Source organism: Amblyraja radiata, chromosome 3, assembly GCF_010909765.2.
Source record: "Amblyraja radiata isolate CabotCenter1 chromosome 3, sAmbRad1.1.pri, whole genome shotgun sequence".
In the NCBI taxonomy this organism is placed as follows: Eukaryota; Metazoa; Chordata; class Chondrichthyes; order Rajiformes; family Rajidae; genus Amblyraja; species Amblyraja radiata.
Genome location: NC_045958.1, coordinates 50,015,852 through 50,035,400, shown reverse-complemented (window position 1 = coordinate 50,035,400; position 19,549 = coordinate 50,015,852). Strand labels below are relative to the sequence as shown.

At 38.8% G+C, this 19,549-nt stretch overlaps 1 protein-coding gene across 3 annotated transcripts in view; it reads left to right on the top strand.

Moving 5' to 3' along the window:
* slc12a2 (solute carrier family 12 member 2) overlaps positions 1-18,630 on the top strand; it is a 142,612-nt gene extending 123,982 nt beyond the window's left edge. The window contains exons 21-27 of one of the 3 annotated variants that reach the window (XM_033017779.1): positions 4,731-4,778; positions 6,044-6,166; positions 6,310-6,421; positions 8,869-8,955; positions 11,809-11,944; positions 14,263-14,330; positions 16,225-18,630. In XM_033017779.1, the coding sequence (XP_032873670.1) occupies positions 4,731-4,778; positions 6,044-6,166; positions 6,310-6,421; positions 8,869-8,955; positions 11,809-11,944; positions 14,263-14,330; positions 16,225-16,360 (710 nt within the window). In that variant the 3' untranslated portion in view covers positions 16,361-18,630. Of the gene's footprint in view, positions 1-4,727; positions 4,779-6,043; positions 6,167-6,309; positions 6,422-8,868; positions 8,956-11,808; positions 11,945-14,262; positions 14,331-16,224 lie in introns of all 3 variants that reach the window. The other 2 variants (XM_033017778.1, XM_033017780.1) reach the window with 2 other exon arrangements.
* The last annotated feature ends 919 nt before the right edge of the window (positions 18,631-19,549 follow it).

Sequence of the window (19,549 nt, the reverse complement as noted above, 5' to 3'; positions counted from 1 at the left end):
TTCTCAGACTGGATGCTTGCGACTAGTGGTGTGCCTCAGGGTTTGGTGCTGGGCCCGTTACTGTTTGTCATCTACATCAATGATTTGGATGAGAACATACAGGGCAAGATTCACAAGTTTGCTGAAGATACAAAAGTTAGTGGTTTTGCAGATAGTGAAGATGGTTATGAAAGATTGCAGCGGGATCTGGATTAATTGGCCAGGTGGGCGGAGGAATGGTCAATAGAATTTAATACAGAGAAGTGTGAGGTGTTGCATTTTGGGATGTCAAACAAGGGCAGGACCTACACAGCAAATGGTAAGCCTCTGGGTAGTGTTGTAGAGCAGAGGGATGCAGGTGCATGGTTCCTTGAAGGTCGAGTCACAGGTAGGTACGGTGGTCAAAAAGGCTTTATGCACTTTGGCCTTCATCAGTCAGAGTATTGAGTATAGAAGTTGTGAGGTCATGTTCCACCTGTATAAGACATTAGTGAGACCGCATTTAGAATATTGTGTTCAGTTCTGGTCACCATGGTATAGGAAAGTTATTGACAAGCTTGAAAGGGTTCAGAAAAGATCTGCAAAGATGTTGCCAGGACTAGAGGGTGTGAGCTATAGGGAGAGATTGAGTAGGCTGGGTCTCTATTCCATGGAGCGCAGGAGGATGAGGGGAGATCTTGTAGAGGTATACAAAATCATGAGAGGAATAGATCAGGTAGATGCACTGAGTCTTTTGCCTAGAGTAGGGGAATCCAGGACCATAGGACATAGTTTCAAGGTGATGGGGAAAAGGTTTAATAAGAATCCTAGGGGTAATGTTTTCACACAAGGGGTGGTGGGTGTATGGAACAAGCTGTCAGAGGAGGCAGTTGAGGCTGGGACTATCCCATCATTTAAGAAACAGTTAGACAGGTACATGGATATGACAGGTTTGGAGGGCTATTGACCAAGCACAGGCAAGTGGGACTAGTATAGCTGGGACATGGTTGGCGAGTTGGGCCGAAGGGCCTGTTTCCACACTGCATCACTCTGTGACTCTATGAAGGGTGAGATGAACTGAGGAAGGGTGAGTGATAATGGTCAGAGGAGCCTGTGACTGGTGGAGTTAGGAGAAGGTAGGGTGATAGAGACAAGGAAAATATATCTCCCTCTCTTTCCTCTCCAGTCCTCATATTTTTGTTCCCTTTCCCATATTTGCCATGTGGTTCTATCCACATATTACACCCACTGAATTCCCTCCCCAGCATTGGTTCCATCTGCTCTTGTTCCTTGCAGCACCAAATGTCTCCTTGTTGTAAAGCATTTCTCCCAATGCAGATATAAATATATATAAAAAAATAATCTTTCAGTATTTTCTTGTCTTCAAATTCTCTATTTCTAAGGGGAAAAAATTAAAACTTTGCCACATGTTCTGGTGGAAATTGGCTCAGATTTTTTCCACAGGAGAATCTGATATTTTGTGGCCATAATACACTGCCTACAATGAAATATCCAAAATCCATCTGCAGCCCTTCTGCTGAATTATAATCTTTTCCTCTTGCAGTTAAACAGATCATTTCACATGAGGTGTAGATTAAACAAAAAATGTAAATTGCCTAAAAGAAGTAACTTAAAACATTTGGATCCCTTCGTGGATTGTATTGTATAATTTCCAGAGAACCAGTATAGTATCAAGTAATTCTCCTTCGATCAGCACTTGAGTAGTGCAGGTTAATTATTTATTACAGAAACATCTGAAGCAACACAAAGTTCACATACTTGAAGAACAGAGGCAGGCACGTAGATCGTGGATACCCCTCACACAATGGAACCTCTATCAGAAGTGAATAAACAGATATTTTCCTCTTGTGCAGTCTCTTGAGATTGAAGTTGACTTGGTTCCACCCTAGATTTGTGAGTTCTGAGATTGCTGATTAGGCTCTCCACACATGTGGCAATGGGCAGCTTCCACTGCTTCATGGCCCCTGTATCCTTCTGATACATGGCCACAAGGATCTTAATGCCTTACTCCACTTTCTGGACCAGAATTACACAGAAGTCAATGGTTATGGTGTTTTAATGGGATATGAAGCTAATTTAAATAATATGAAATCAGTCATTTAACCTTTGAGGGAAATCACTTTTTAATATAACTGAATTTTCTTCTATAAATCTTTGAAGCAATTGGTCTGCAATTCCCTCTGACACTTGGGCACTTTGTTTTCGACAACAAAATCGTATTATGAGGATAGTTAAACAGTTTAGAGTAAAATTGAAATCAATTGATTCATGAAACCTTGGTTAGTATAATGCAGTGATCATAGGATTCATAGAGTTTCCTCGTCTCCGTTCTAAATGGCTTACTCCTTATTCTTAAACTGTGGCCCCTGGTTCTGGACTCCCCCAACATCGGGAACATGTTTCCTGCCTCTAGCGTGTCCAAGCCCTTAACAATCTTGTATGTTTCAATGAGATATCCTCTCATCCTTCTAAACTCCAGAGTGTACAAGCCCAGCTGCTCCAATCTCTCAGCATATGACAGTCCCGCCATCCCGGGAATTAACCTTGTAAACCTACGCTGCACTCCCTCAATAGCAAGAATGTCCTTCCTCAAATTAGGGGACCAAAACTGCACACAATACTCCAGGTGTGGTCTCACTAGGGCTCTGTACAACTGCAGAAGGACCTCTTTGCTCCTATATTCGATTCCTCTTGTTATAAAGGCCAACATGCCATTCGCTTTCTTCACTGCCTGCTGTACCTGCATGCTTACTTTCATAGACTGATGTACAAGGACCCCCAGATCCCGTTGTACTTCCCCTTTTCCCAACTTGACGCCATTTAGATAGTAATTTGCCTTCCTCTTTTTGTTACCAAAGTGGATAACCTCACATTTATCCGCATTAAACTTCATCTGCCATGCATCTGCCCACTCCCCCAACCTGTCCAAGTCGCCCTGCATTCTCATAGCATCCTCCTCCCAGTTCACACTGCCACCCAGCTTTGTGTCATCTGCAAATTTATGAGGAATTTGATTTGCCATAGTCATACCAATAAAAAACAACAAAACACACAAAATACATTTTAACATAAACATCCTCCACATTCCTGTGATGGAATGTGAAAAAAAAGTTCAATCTCTTCCCTTCCCAGAACTGGTTCTAATAATCTATTATTAATATTTAAAAGTGCAAGTCTAATAAAAATGGGGTGAAATAAACTATAATTTTGACTGGAAATCTGACAAATATTTTATTCCAAATGTAAAAATTTTAAATCTCAGTACTTGAGATAAATTTTTCTCTAAATTAGCATTTTCTAAACATGTTAGCTTGAAACAAATGGATGTCTCGGAACACAGATGAAAGTATTAACCACAAAACAAAATGTTAATTTCCTGTAAATTAATTGTAAAACCGTTTAAATATTTACATAAAGAACCCACAATGTAGGAACTTATTTGCACTTCAATGGAATATTGCTAATATTTCAAATTTCTTTTCATCATGGCAAATGGCCATTGATGTTGTAGAATTTAAGTTTGTGACAGGAGAGAGTTTGTCCACGTCTTCATGCAAGAGCTGCTTCTCTCACTGAACATGGACCGTAATTTAACTACTTGATTCCAATATGCTTGCAAAGGACATCCTTTGAAGACGCTACTGATCGTCTTTTTAACTATGAATAATAGTTAAGGAGACATGGGGAAAAATGTTAAAACATCAGTAACCCATACAAATTGTGTATTCCTAACCATTGCAGCTCAACTTGCTTCCTTTCTGTTTTGCATCTCACCACAGCAAGCTGACTTAAGCTAGACTGAATGGTATCCCTAGCCTATGCAAAACTTTCCCCTTTTATAGATAACACCAGGCTCTTTTTGTTTTGAGTAATTCAGTATCTGAAGAACTTCCTTGCGTTTGATATGGCATGGTATCATTTGGTCAGTATGCACTCCATTATTTGTTTATAAAATAACCAAAAAAAAGTTGTAGGCATGGTTGAATATCCATGTACTTTTTGTGTTGCCAAGATCTGTTCATCCCTGACTGAAAAAGGGAGCATCCACTCCCACTGCACTGATTTTGTGAAGCTTGTTTGAATTAGGATAATGTTCATGACAGATCTAAGCAACACACCACAATTAAATATCACAACTATTATTTTGGGCTCATTCATCAACTTTGTCCTCGTCTGTCAAGTACTAAATTAATTTTCAGCATATAATTTATGGTTGAAGAGGGTGGGAAGAAATGTAGAAAATAACAGGATTGTATTGTATTTTAATGCAACATATATTGCACAGAAGCCAACTTTACAAATACAGTATGTAACACTCCCACATCTCCCTTTCCTGCCTACTTCTCTCCTACTTGTTGGTTTCTGTCTACAAACTTATCTGAAAGTATTCAAAAGGTATGAAGGGAATATCTGAAGTGGAAAGGACAAAGTACTGCTACTGAAGGTTTCCGTTTAGTCAGTATACACCAGAAACAAAAATCACACGCTACTTGTCTTTCCGTAAATAGGCACATGCTGGAGATGTGGGCTAGTGTTTGACAGTTCTAAGCAACGCAGCACAATTAAATATCAAAGCTATTATTTTGGACTCATTCATCATTTTTCCCTCATGCTTCAAGTACTAAATTAATGTTCAGAATTTAATTAATCCCATCCCTAATTATATTCTAATCCTGCTACTAATGTTTATTTTTAGTTTGATGCATGTGAAGTTAACTTTTGCTTTATTGGTTGTTTTGAACATAACGCAGATGAAGAAGATGATGGCAAGGCATCAACGCAGCCACTCTTGAAAAAAGGCAGGCATCCCATCTTTTGTTTTCATTTGAATATTTGTTTAAGTTATGCTACAAGCCAGAATTTTAATTTAGCCTTTTTGTTTGTACTATTTGCAGATGCTTGTTTCTTATTTTGCTTTAATACCTGTTGTGTACCTTAATCCCCCTACCTCACCTTCCCAGTCTTTCCCTTTTTATTAGTTGGTCCTAATTCTTTAATGTTTGCAAATCCTGCTTGAATGCCTCCTCCACACAATTCTAAATGACTTCTAATAATGGTGCCCAGTAGCTCGAGGTAATAGTTACATAAACACGCTTCAACATAAGACTGATTTTATCAAGGGAGATTGGACTGTAATGTTGATGACAATATTGATAAAACAATCAGCAACTGCAAGCAATTTTCATTTTTAACCCCTAAGTATCTTCAGTAAATGACAAAATTACACTCAACTAGATGCTTGCTTTCTCTTTTAGAAATGACGCAAATGTACTTTTGTAATGCTCATAATTTAAATTGTTCAACTAAAGACACTGTTGCTATCCCAATCATTTAGTATTTGTAGCATGGAAAATGGTTCACATTTCCAGCCATGATAGTAAAGTATGCATTTGTTTTGAAAATGCACTTGTTGGTTTACCCATATATATTCTCTGGGGTAATAGCAAGGATCCTCCTGAGAATGCCCCTTCAATATGACAAGCAGAATGAAATTCTTCTTTGGTTCCCTTTATTGAAAAGTAGTTATCTTTCAAATATGCATGGGAATGTGATCTGCAGCCCTACAGCCTCCAATTTAGTGGAAGATGATACATGCAGGATTATTCTGTAAACCCCTCTATTAATAAGTTAAATATTTATTTGGAATATAAACTTTTACCATGTTATATTGGCATTTTTCCATTAACCAGAGTCACTGAATGCCTTTTATCTGTCCATTCATCAAAATGTAGGAATATCCTTTTGCACGTCCTTGATATATTGAATAGTTTGGTACAGTTTGAGTTTTTGAAGGGTGAAATAATAAAAACGCAAATTAGTGGTGGGTGTTGAAAAATTAATTTCTAGATCTTTAAATGCACATATTTATGTTACGGTGTTCTGGATTGGTTACTCCCAGGAAATAGGCATCAAAAAATACATAACCTTTCAGATGGATTACTGGTTTGCAGTAAAACATTTAATGACTCAACTATTTTTCTCCCTCCTGTTTGAAATAACGCTGAATTCTATTAATTACATTGACTTTTTTGGACACGCCTGATTTTCTGTGAAATTGTTTTAGAGGTTAAAGGTTCATCTGTGCCTTTGAACATGGCTGACCAGAAGTTGCTGCAGGCAAGCTCTCTGTTTCAGAAGAAACAGGGCAAAGGGACTATTGACGTCTGGTGGCTTTTCGATGACGGAGGTATAATTTCTGTAATCTTCCTTAATATACAGATAAACTTGTCACAGTAAATTAACTTTTGTTTGCGGCATTCTATTTTGGAAATGAGCTGGAAAGGGCAGCTTTGAAATGCCGGCCTTTACAACAATTTTTGACTTTATTAGGTCTGACATTACTTATCCCGTATCTTCTCACCACCAAGAAGAAGTGGAAAGATTGCAAGATCAGAGTGTTCATTGGTGGGAAAATAAACAGAATAGACCATGACAGAAGAACGTAAGTAACCTTTCATATGAAACCTGACATGCATCTATGAGATGTGTTAACATAACCATCTGGTTCTACTTTCAAAATCATTCATCTCTTAGCATGGGTAAGGATACAAATATATTTTCAGATTAAGTACAGATGGAACGTAAATAACCAGTGGAACTATTTACCAATTGCAAATTGTGTTTCATTTCACATTGCTATAGTACTGAAAAGGTCTTGAAACAAATGAGATCCAGTTTCTTAATTTTGCTTGATAATCGGTGCAAACATGGGATTATATAGAACCTAGACTAAGGTTCCAGTAGTTTCTTTTATTTTTAACTTCATGGACATTTTCAGGCAATGATCATACCTGTAGCAAACGCTCTAAAAATAATGTTAAACATTGCAACCAGCATTTATTTTACAGTTTTAATATTAGTGGGGTTCCAGAAGCATTGGAACTGGTCATTGTCCATGTTAATAAGTGAGACATAAAAGCAAGAAAGTAACATATCCAAGTTTTACAACAAAGTCAGATAGGAAAGTAAGAATCCAATAACTATGACCCAAAAACCTAATAGTGACTGATAGAAACATAGAAAACAGGTGCAGGATGAGGGCATTTGGCCCTTCGAGCTAGCACCGCCATTCATTGGATCATGGCTAATCATCCACAATCAGTAACCTGTGCTTGCCTTCTCCCCATATCCCGGGATTCCGCTAGCCACTAGAACTCTATCTAACTCTTTTAAATTCATCCAGTGAATTGCCCTCTACTGCCTTCTGTAGCAGAGAATTCCACAAATTCACAACTCTGGGCGAATTTTTTTTTCTTCTCATCTCAGTTTTAAATGGCCTCCCCTTTATTCTTAGACTGTGGCACCTGTTTCTGAACTCTCCCAACATTGGGAACATTTTTCCTGCATCTAGCTTGTCCAGTCCTTTTATAATTTTATACATTTCTATAAGATCTCCTCTCATCCTTCTAAATTCCAGTGAATTTAAAGTAGCAAACAAGATGGTAACTGAAGAAGCGTAAGATAAAGTGTGAGTTAAGACAAATATAACACAATCAGAAGCTAAATGATAGAATACAGTGGGATCGGGGTATACAGGACATGGAGGTAACAAGCTAGTAAACCAAGCATGATTTACATATAATTTGTTGAGTTATGCGGCATTAAATCACCTTTCAGCCCAACTCGTCTATGCTGACATAAATCCCATTTGGCCCATACCCATATCCCTTACAGCCTTTCCATGTCATGTACCTATACAAATCTCCTTAATATTGGAATTGCACCTGGCATCTCATTCCATACGCCCATCATATACAGTGTGGAAAAAACTGCCCTTCAGGGCCCCTTTTCATGTTTTCCCCCCTCATCTTAAATCTATGCCTCCAGCATTAAACTCCCCTAGCCTGAGAAAAAGATTGACTAGATCTACCCCTTCAATGCCGCCTATAATTTTATAAACTTATAATGTTACCCGTAGGCCTTTTTCACTCAAGTTGTCACAGTACTCGCCTATCCAGTCTTCTTTAACTCAAATCCCTCCAGTCCAGGCAACCTTATTGTGTAACCTTCTTACCTTAATCACATCTAACAATTTGTACAACTGTTAATGACGTCCTAACTCCTAAACTCAATGCCCGGGCTAATGAAGGTAAGCATGTTGACTTCACCACCCTGTCTATCTGTATTGCATCTTTCAAGGAATTACTTGTACCCCTAGGTCTCCAATAACACTCCCCAGGGTCCTGCCTTTCACTGTATGTCCTGGCCTAGTTTAATTTCCTAGAATGCATCACTTCACATTCTTCTGTTAACTTCCATTAGCCATTCCCTTGCACACTTCCCCAGTTGATTGGGAGCCTGTGTAACCATTTACAGTCCCCATACACCACCAGCTCTGATGTCATCTGTAAACTAGTTAATCGTGCCATTTATCTTGTAAGTGCAAGAGTAAGGAAGGCTTGTACTGAGTTTTGAGTGCATTACCTGGAGTAAATATTTAGTTTTGGTTCCTAAACCTAACAAAAGAATAAACTCATGGAAAGAGCCTCAGAAGTAAAATTACTTTGTATAATGATGGGGTTATCCTAATTTTTTTAAGTTTACATTAACAATACAAGATTGAGTGTTTCTTTACTGGATAGTTGCTGAAGCACTGTTTTCTTGACAGCTTTGAACTAAGGAATGTGTTGGCAAGAGAAGCAATTGGCCTTTGAAGGTTTTGAAGATTTGGGGAATTTCATTCCTGAAGGGCTGTGAATGTTGAGCCAGTACGTTTAAGGTCAATAGGCACAGACATTGGAGGAATGTTGGGTTTAAACAGGAAATACTTGAAGTAAGGATCAGCCACTATTTTACTGTAAGGTGACTGGACACTAGATGCCATTAACTTGCTCTTTTCTAATGTTTTGTTTTATAGTTTGTAACCAAATAACTTTAATTGACTTTCAGAATGGCCACTTTACTGAGCAAATTCAGGATAGATTTCTCCGACATCACTGTTCTCGGGGATATGAACACAAAGCCAAGCAAAGACGAGTAAGTGACGCAGTAGATAAATATTAACAATTACAAAACGGCCTTTATTTCCCCATGCAGTGTACAGCATATAAACAATGACGTCTCAAAGATGCAGGCAGGTGTTCACTGTATTTTTCCTGTCTGTGCTCTGACATTGGACTCAGCAGAGACTATTGTGGAAGCACAGCTGTGGCGATGCCTTACAACCGAATGGTGAGGAATCCACTAAACAGCATATATGAGGTTAAACTTTGCACATGGAATTGTTTCTCATTGAATAGAGAAGAATGGGTGTATGTGTTAGTCATGGAATTGTTACAGCACAGGAAGTGTCTTTCCAGCTCATACCCATGTGGGCTTTCTACCAAAGTTACTGAGTAGTTCCACCCACTGGCCTCATTTTAAATTCTTAAATATATTTATCTAATTTTCCCCTTGAAGGCCACAATGGAATATGGTTCCATTACCTCTGTGTGCAGCGCTCTCTAGATTCAAACCCCATATCGTGTCTCTTCCCCTTTTTATCTTGTACTTGACCTCCAGTCTTTCACGCCTCCACCACTGGAAACAACCTTCCACACAATGTCCAGACCTCTCAAACTTTTCTCAAAATAAAATTTTGTCAGCCTCTATCACTCTCATCCTTTCTGTAACGTGGTGACCCAGTCTAGATGTATAACGTCTGCTAATGTTGGATCAGTTCCTTATAAAGATTCAGTACAACTTATTATACCTCTGCCACTCGAGTGAAGTCTCTAAATTATGTACATCTAATGCTTTTTTACCTGTCATGCTGCTGTTCAAATGTCAGAACACACAGTATACCAACATCACTTTTAGAAGAATTGTTTATAACCTCTACCAATCATTCTTGCCAAAATGCACCACCTTGCATTTCTCCACATTAAATTGTCTGCTCAGTCTATCAGCTTGTTTACACCTGCTGCAGTCTATTCACTACAGTTCACAATATTGCCAAGATTTACACCTGCAAATTTAGAAATTGTGACTTTGACCTCCATGTCTAGGTCATTAATATAATTAAAATAAAAGCAATAGCCCTAACACCCACCCATGGGGAACTCATCCTCCAATTTAAAAAATACATTCACCATGACCCCTCTCTCTGTTACTTAGACAGCTTCCTATCCATGCTATCAATATTGATTTTCTTTCAGATGCTTCTACTTTACTGATGCGTATTACCTCATCAAACGTCTTCTGGAAGTCCATGCACACCAATTGCATTAACCTCATCAAAAACTTGTAACAATGGTTAAACACGACCTGCCCTTAAATACATGACTTAATCCTGTCCCGGATCAATGTTTCCAAAATCTTTCCCACCACCAAGGTTAAATTAACTGGCTTGTAGTTGCTGGGGGGGGTTTTTGAACAAGGGAGGATTTTTTGCTATTCTCCAAACTTCTGAAGCAACCACCATTTTCAAAGAACTCCAGGGGATTATGGACAGTGACAACACAATTTCCAACCACAGCTCCTGCAAAATTCTAAGATACGTCCCATGCTGTAATTGTGATGTATCTACTTTATGCTCAGCTGCTTCAGTGCCATCACTTGTTAGTGATGTAACCACTGTTTCAGCTATCTCCTCCTAAACTATTATTTTGGAAGCACCCTCCTCCCAAGGGAACATGGATGCAAGTTATCCATTTAGCATTTTAATAGAGTCCTCAACATGCAACTACAAGTTAATCCTTTAAAGCCCTCTTCCATGTACTACCATCAATGCCTTGGAATACTTTTGGATTCTTATTTATGTTGGCAGCAAATCTTTTCTCTTTGCCTCTCGTTTTAATTTTTATCATCTCCTGTTCTATTGTAATCTGCCTGATTCTCGCTGGTATTTACAATATGACAATTGACATATGCAACTTTTCATTTCATCTTCCTCGCCATAAGCCAGGGAGTTCTGGATTTGTTTTCTTCCTTGGTGCCTTGACCTTTAGTTCCAGATTTACTGGGAGAGAACCACTTTCATCCCATTTGATATTTACCCTCCTCCAATTAATTATTTTTATCTTAGATTCCGCTATTTTTTCCCACTTCTATATGTAACCTAAATGTTCTGATCACCATCTCATAAATGTACCTCCACTGAAACCCTGATCCTCCACATTCCCCCAAACCAGCAATATTATCTTCTTCGTTGGAAAAAATTGGACTTTTTTTTTGTCCCCAAGGAAAAAAATCCATACCAATTTGATGACTGAAGGGCCTGTCCCACTGCGGCGACCTAATTGGCGAGTTTAGAAGAGGTTAGGAGAGTTTGAAAAAGTGTCATGTTTCAGACCTTCGACTATGTAGAAGACCTTCTTCGACCTCCTTCGACTATGTTGAAGACGAGCTTCGATTAGCTTTGACTAGCTTCGGGAAAATTGGACATCGAATAGTGGAGAGTGAAGACGACCTCCCTTTGACCATGTTGAAGACTATCTACGACTACCTTCGACTACCCTAGATTACCTACGAATAACATGCCGACCTACTACGACCTACATCGACTAAACCTAAGAGTAAAATAAATATCAATTTTTTTCCATGGCGACCTTTTTTTACTCGCGGGCATTTTTCAGCATATTGAAAAATACGCCGCGACCTAGCTAAGGCCTCGAGTACGCGGGGACTACTCTCGAGCATGAAGGAGAGTTACAAAGACCTCCTAGGACCTCGTGTCGACCATGCTGCGAGTATGAGTCGAGGGCAAACTCTTCTAAACTCGCCAATTAGGTTGCCGCAGTGGGACAGGCCCTTAAGTTTATTTTTTACATTATTTTTAGCGGATGAATGACCTTTAAAACAAATTGAGTGTACTAAATATTTATTAACGGAATATTTCATTATTAACAGTATTGCAGCTTTTGAAGAAATGATTGAACCGTTCAGGCTTCATGAAGATGACAAAGAGCAAGACGCAGCCGAGAAAATGAAGGCAGAGGAACCATGGCGGATCACAGATAATGAGCTTGAGATTTACAGAATGAAGGTTCTCGATCTTTGAAGTATTTCACTTGATTGCTATATTTAGACTTGGACCCAGCAGTCCTTGGAGAAGCAGCTGCCTGATCACCAGATAAATTTTATTACCAAAATTGAGTTTTCTAATTTTAGCACCTGTTTAGGAAGTTCACTCCTCATCATAAACTGCTGGGTTTTTTTTAATGTTTCATTCAACCCTCTAGTTATCTATATTTTAGGAGTAACTAAGTAGCATGAGCTAATTCTCTTGCTGCTAGACTGTATTGCTGTGTTTGCCAGCTATTTTTTTGCTATTGGATTCTGTTTATGTAACACTTGTTTTGGAGGTATGATGCTTGGTCTCAGTGGGTTTCTTTGTGTGTTTGTGATAAACCAATAACCAGTTTAGAGCCAATCAAAACTACATCCTCGTTTCTCACCCCCTTCTGCTTTGCCGTCCTCCTCGCCTACCTCTCCCTGCCCTCCTCCATTTTCTCTCCACTACCCGTTTCTTCTTCCCCTTCCCCCACAGTTTCCTTTACCATCCTCTTCCACTGTTTTCTGACGTCCCTCTATCTCCGCCTTCCTCCACCTCCTCCTGTTTCCCCCTCCCTTTCCTCCTCCGTTTCTCCTTTCTTCCTCTCCCCCTCCATGGCTTCCTTCTCCAGCCCACTCCCTTGATTTACTGGCCCCACACCACCTCTGTTTCTCCACTTCTCCCTTCCCCCACTCCTCTTTCCCTGTTTTTCCCCTCCCCTCGTATGCTCTTCTGTTTTGCGCAACCTGCCTACCCGACTTCTGTTTGCGCACCCCCACCTTACACACCTCCCCTCTACCCCCCCCCCCCCCCCCCCCCCCCCCCCCCCCCCCCCAACCAAATGTCCTCACTACCCTTTCTCCCCTCAATCCCTCGCTGGATTAAAGGAGACTTGATGGAGGGACAGTAAATCTATTAGCTTCTTGCCGGCACTAAGAAATGGTAAATAATAATAATAATAATAATAATAAATACTTTATTGATCCCCTCAGGGAAATTCAGATGTCCAGAAGCCCCCAACCAACAAACCCACAGATTCAAAACGAACGCAGACAGAAATACATAGAATACAATGTGGACACTACCTGAGAGCAATAAATACTTAAAAAGACCAATAATTACCAATTAAAAATTAAAAATTGCAAAATGCATCCCCCTACAGCCGAATTATAAAATCTAATGGCTGCAGGGGTGAAGGATCTCCTGAACCGCTCCGTTCTACAGGGCAGGGAGAGGAGCCGGTTGTTGTTCCGAGTGCTCTTTTGACTCTCCAGAATTACATGGAGGGGATGCCCGGGGTTTTTCAGGATGACCTGCACCTTGTGCCTCATACGCCTCTCAAGCACATCCATCCCAGAGTCTACTCTCCCCTCCAGCACTGAGCTAGCTCGTTTAACCAGTTTGACCAGCTTCTTGTTGTCTTTTGCACTAATGCTGTTGCCCCAGCAGACCACAGCGTAGAAAATAACACTTGCAACTACAGTGTTGTAAAACATGTGCAGCATAGCATTACACACATTGAAGGATTTGAGTCTTCTGAGGAAAAAGAGTCTGCTCTGGCCTTTTTTGTAGAGGGAGTCAGAGTTGACAGACCAGTCCAGTTTGTTATCAAGGTGCACTCCAAGGTATTTATATGTCTGCACCACCTCAATGTCAGCCCCTGCAGCATTGACCAGCTGAAGGGGGAGCTTGGACCTGCCAAAGTTAACCACCATCTCTTTAGTCTTAGTTGTGTTCAGGATGAGACAGTTCTCTTCACTCCAGGCACAAAAGGCACTGGTCAAGTTCCTGTATTCCTCCTCCTGCCCGTTCCTTACACATGCCACAATCGCTGTATCATCTGAATATTTTTGTACGTGGCATGTGTCAGACTTATAGTTAAAGTCTGCTGTATACAGGGTGAAGAGGAACGGGGCCAGAACCGTTCCTTGTGGGGCTCCAACATTGCACACCACTGTGCCAGAGACACTGTCCTCCAGCTTGACAAACTGTGGTTGACCCGTCAGGTAGTCGTATATCCAGGAGATAAATGTGGAATCCACCCCCATCTAAATAGATGCCGATTGACTTACCTGCTGGTCTTTGGGATGTGGGAGGAAAGTAGAGCAGTTTGCAGAGACCAACATGGTCACAGAGAACATGCAAACTCCAAGCTGCACCTAAGGTCAAGATTGAAACAGAGACCCGGGAGCCGTGGGTCACTGGCACTAACTGCTGCACCAAGGTGCTTTGTTTGCATAATCCAATACATTATTTACCATTTAAGTATTTAAAAGAGCTCCTTTATAATTACTTTTTTTTCACTTTAGACATATCGACAAATCAGATTGAATGAATTGTTGCAAGAAAACTCGGGGACTGCTAACCTCATCGTCATGTAAGTAGTAGCAGAAATTTACAAGTGACCAGTTAGTGATCAGCCCAATGACTGACTACTATATTTTAAATTGCTGCTGTGAATATTGTATTTGAATATAAAATGACCATAAAACCAGCATTGCAAACATTGCATACAATAATCTGTTCATCCTATAGCCATGTGTTTCTCTCAGCCAAAGCATTCTTGTGAAATTGAAATTGACTATTAGGCAAAATTGTTTTTGTTTTTTAAACAACCTAAGTAATTTGAAACATTTTACCTGAAACCTTTATAGTACACACACAAGACTTCCATCAGATCAAACCCAGGCTTGAGGTCACTTTACTGAATTTTAAACTGTGTTGCATTCCAGACAAATTTGAGATGCTTCTACTGTTGTGAGCTGTGATTCATTCTAATACTTCACCAATATTAATAACACTAAATTTAGTTATAAACTTAATTTAAATGAAACCTTGACACTTTAGTGTTGATAAACAAAGTTAACACTTGTTTATAATCATGCATTAAATGCACTAAACATGCAGAATGATTTTTTTAATTGGTGAAGGAAAACTGGTCTTGAATGCTCCAGAAGTACTGTGAAATTGCAAAGACCAAAAGAAATTCAAAATGATTACAATACTTATAGCTAGTCAAAAATTGGTAAAACTACACAAAATAGGCTCTTTTGGCCACGTGATCGTTTATATCTGTTTCGCCATTCATGCTGATCGTGGCTGCTCTAATTTCAAGTCCACATATATGACTGTCATATGTTGAAAGAATGGAGTGACTGGGCTTGTATACACTGGAATTTAGAAGGATGAGAGGGAATCTTATTGAAACATGTGATTATTAAGGGATTGGACACGCTAGAGGCAGGAAACGTGTTCCCGGTGTTGGGGGAGTCCAAAACCAGGCGCCACAGTTTGAGAATAAGGGGTAGGCCATTTAGAACGGAGATGAGGAAAAACGTTTTCACCCAGAGAGTTGTGAATCTGTGGAATTCCCTGCCTCAGAAGGCAGTGGAGGCCAATTCTCAGGATGCTTTCAAGAGAGAGTTAGGTATAGTTCTTAAAGATAGCGGAGTCAAGGGATATGGGGAGAAGGCAGGAACGGGGTATTTATTGTGGATGATCAGCCATGATCACAGTGAATGGCAGTGCTGGCTTGAAGGGCTGAATGGCCTACTCCTGCACCTATTGTCTATTGCCTCTCACTAATAATGTTTTGCCTTTCTTATGATTCTGATCTACCTGATTCTGCTTTGATTGCTCTTATTTCTCATCAACAATAAATGGAACAGGCATTTATATAAACATGAGATTTCTGTAAATTGTTACTCTACTATTTCGTCCCATTGCATAGTGAATGTTTTTCTTACATTCTGAAATAAAATTGTAATTCTGTTCTGGAATTAAGATAATTTGATGTCGTGTTTGCTATTTTGTTTGTATGACTTGATAGACACTTAGTTGCAGTCGTTCAGATCTGAGAGCTGCCAGATAGTTGTCCCTTCCTTCATTTTGCCAAGTAAGATCAGCCTTTAAATTAGGCCTTTGCTTTAAACCCCTACCTTGAATTCCAAGCTCTTCCAGAGATTCTATTGGTTTATGACAACCACTCTTACCATCACCATTATTTCTGAAGACACAATTTATATGAATCAATTTTTTAAATGATTTGGAAATTGCCATTGAAGTCGATGATCAGTGGCATTTGGCTCTGGACGAATGTGAAAGAAATGTCAGGCAGTAACAACAGTACAGACCAAAAAATCTGTGGTCTATATGTTGTAACAAATTGCTGCAATCTGTGGTATTCAAATGAAGAAATCCTTTCAACAAGCTAGAATATATTTCTGTTGTCAGTTTGCTACAGATTCTACAAATATATTTTTCTTTTTCAGGAGTCTACCGGTAGCACGGAAAGGTGCTGTATCAAGTGCACTGTATATGGCTTGGATTGAAACACTCTCAAAGAATTTGCCACCCATTTTATTAGTGCGAGGCAACCACCAGAGTGTTCTTACTTTCTACTCCTAGATGAGCACAGGGCACCACCCTGATAACTCTACTGCAGTGGCTGGAAGTAGAAATACAATGAAGTCCTGGGCTTGTGTGTGACACTTCCAGTTGATTGAAAACAAAATAAGCACACAAAGGGGGAAATCCTTTTTTGAGGATCACAAGAACTTTATACCCTGATGGACTGTCAATTTGCCTGATTTGAATGTAAGCATTTTTCTGACTGCACAGGAAGTTTTCTTTCTGCTATGAGAAGAGCAGCAATAAATTTTTATTTTTAAGTAACTTAGATTTCATTGATATGAAAGCCTTCAACAGCCTTACTGAGGTGCCTTCCAAAAAAAACAATTATGTACCAAATTCCATTGATTCCCTATTTTATGTATAATGAATGTTGTTAAATGAAGTGGTTTGATAACACACTAGTTAGTGCTTTAGAATGAACAGGAGTACTCAGAAGGCGTATCTATGACCTTCTGTCACAAAAAAAAGCTGCTTTCACTATTTGTCTTCCACAGGCTGTGTGTGTTCGAGGATCAACACTCAAAGCTCTGATATTTAAATATCTGATATATTTTCTTTAGCAATATTGTTGCTCTTATAATTCTCCCTTCTTTCTCTTCCCCCAACCTCCCTGCCATGTCTGAAATGCACTGGCAGTAATTTAGGAGCAATTTTCTGCAATAATATTGTGATTGTGGAAAATGACAGGAAATTTAAGTATTCCTAATATTATCAGGAAAGTTTAGTATAGAGGCTGCCGTGAATACCCCCTCACCTCTTCGCCAAGACCCATGTGTGAAAATTTAGGAATTTAACTTCCTTACATACACCCTGTGCAAATGTCCTTAAAAGGTTGTAACATAGCATTGAGGCTTGAGCAAGACTGTTGTTATGGTTGTCATGTTTTTAAACTGCATAATACTTTGAAAAGGGAATATTAATACAAAATCTTAGCTTTTCAAATTTTAACTGGCATTTCTATCCTTGTGGAAATAAGTGTTGCTAAAGTCTTAAATGCATCCAATCATTTCCATGCCCTTTGCTCCAAGTTAACAGATCACTTTCATGAAAATGTTAGTTACATGAGATTTTTTTCTCTCAAGGCATTTTGCATTTGCTTGTGATATCTTATAGCTGTTCTGGTCTTTGTGCTTAATTCAAAATTTAAAAAGTTGCCAAATACTTTTTCATGAAGGTATTGTTAATTTAAATGTACACTAGCCAAGACCTACTTTCCTCCCCGGTCTTCACAGCTTTGTAATAGTATTCTAGCATCAAGTGGGTATGTAATAAGCTATATTCCTTTTCCCATTGCAAATAAACGCATGACATTTGAAATCCATTAAAATACAATCTGAATTTGTATGACGCCAGGTGTAAACATGACCATAGGTAGAGTAATGATTCTCTACTGTTTAAGTATATTGTAATATGAACAGCTGTTGTGCTTCCTTCCTGACAAGAATGATTTATTATTTTTTAAATCGATAAACTAAATCAGTGTCACCTAATTATGCTCAGTACAAAAGTTCCATTAGAGAACAAATTTTGAAGCTCCGTGTACTGTTTAATTCAGCCAGTTAAATGAAGAGATTTGATTCACTTAAAGTATATAAATTGACTTAATGTATATATGCATAAGATGTAGAAAGAAAAGCTTACAAATTGCAGGGTGCATTCTTGTGGTCTACACTGCCACTGTTCAACAATTTATGCTATCTCCTAAGGAAATACAAATCACTAAGGTAAGAGTGGTTATAATAGAGTTCTACATGCTTATAGGAAATATTTACCCTTGTTCCAAAGTGTTCCCATTGCTTTTCTAAAGTGGTTTGTAGCCAAATCTGAAACTTACTGTAGCTCATTATTAGCAACTAACATTAAAAAAATCACAAATGTGAAATTGTACCATACACTGAATATTTGTGTATTGAACTTTTTTGAAGGAAGCTAGTGAGCGAGTGACTAGGAAAAATGGCTGATTATTGATTTTGTTAATTTATTCATCATGTGTAAATCAATTATTTTTGCATTTTAAGGGGTTCTTTTTAAAACTTGATGCTGCATTTCTGTCTTTTTTTGTTTTAAATATGTCTGCAATATTGTTAAAGCTTTTTTTTCTCCCTCCACCCGCTACCCAGAGGGTGATCTACCCAAAGAAGCTGAATGAAACATTTTGATAAACTGTACTATAACTCACTGAATTGCTTTTCTAATTATTTTAACATTAAGAGTATTAAAGATGATACTTTGTACATTATTGCAATAAAGAAAAAGTTGCATTACTGCGTGGCATCATTGTCCCATTATACAGCAAATATTTATCTTTCAGCAAATTTGCAATACCAGGTTCTCTATTTGAACATCTTAATTAACACATGATAAATGCAGGCAACCTCTGCATTACAGCTGTTCAGGTAATGACAATTTGCTCCTGCAGAATTCACAAATTGCTACTTGTAAATTTCAGACGTGGAATAAAATTTGCTCAGCATTTGAACACTCCTGTTTCTTACATGTGCAGACGATTTGTGTTAAAGAAAATTAAAAAATAGAGCATTTGTGAGGGTATAACCTGTATTCAGTCCCAGTACCATTTCAAATAAGCTCCTTGTTTCATTATGTACAACATTGGTCGAATTCCTTGCAAACTGGCCATTCAACTATTTTGATTATCTTAACTATCTTGAAATCCTGCAGATAAAATGTGTAGTAATCACTTAAAGTAGGGAGTGGAAAATAACTGATATGCAGATGTATTTCACCACATTTACAAGCTTGAATGATCAGTGTCATGTGCACCCTTCCAAACTGTTATGTGTAAACACTGTGTTTAAATGGAAAATGGTGTCCCGGAGGTCAGCCATAATTCCGTGAGATAGGTTTGAAGTTGCACTGTGATGTTCACATCTGTGCACCACAAGGGGATTTGTAATGCAAACACATTTAAGATAATATCTTGAACCCGTTTCCATTGCAATTCCATTTGATTCTCAGAAATGAACACGAGGTTACTGATTTGGGCAATTACTTGTTGACAAGTTCAACGTTTTGGTAAGCAAATTAGCTAGATTTCTCAGCAAATGCCACTAGAATTTAGTATTTAATCTGTTTTGATTGACATATGAATCTGTCAACCAAATCTTCTATTTTCAAAGATTATTACTGGAAAATTACTAACACCCATTTTTACTGTCTGGAAGT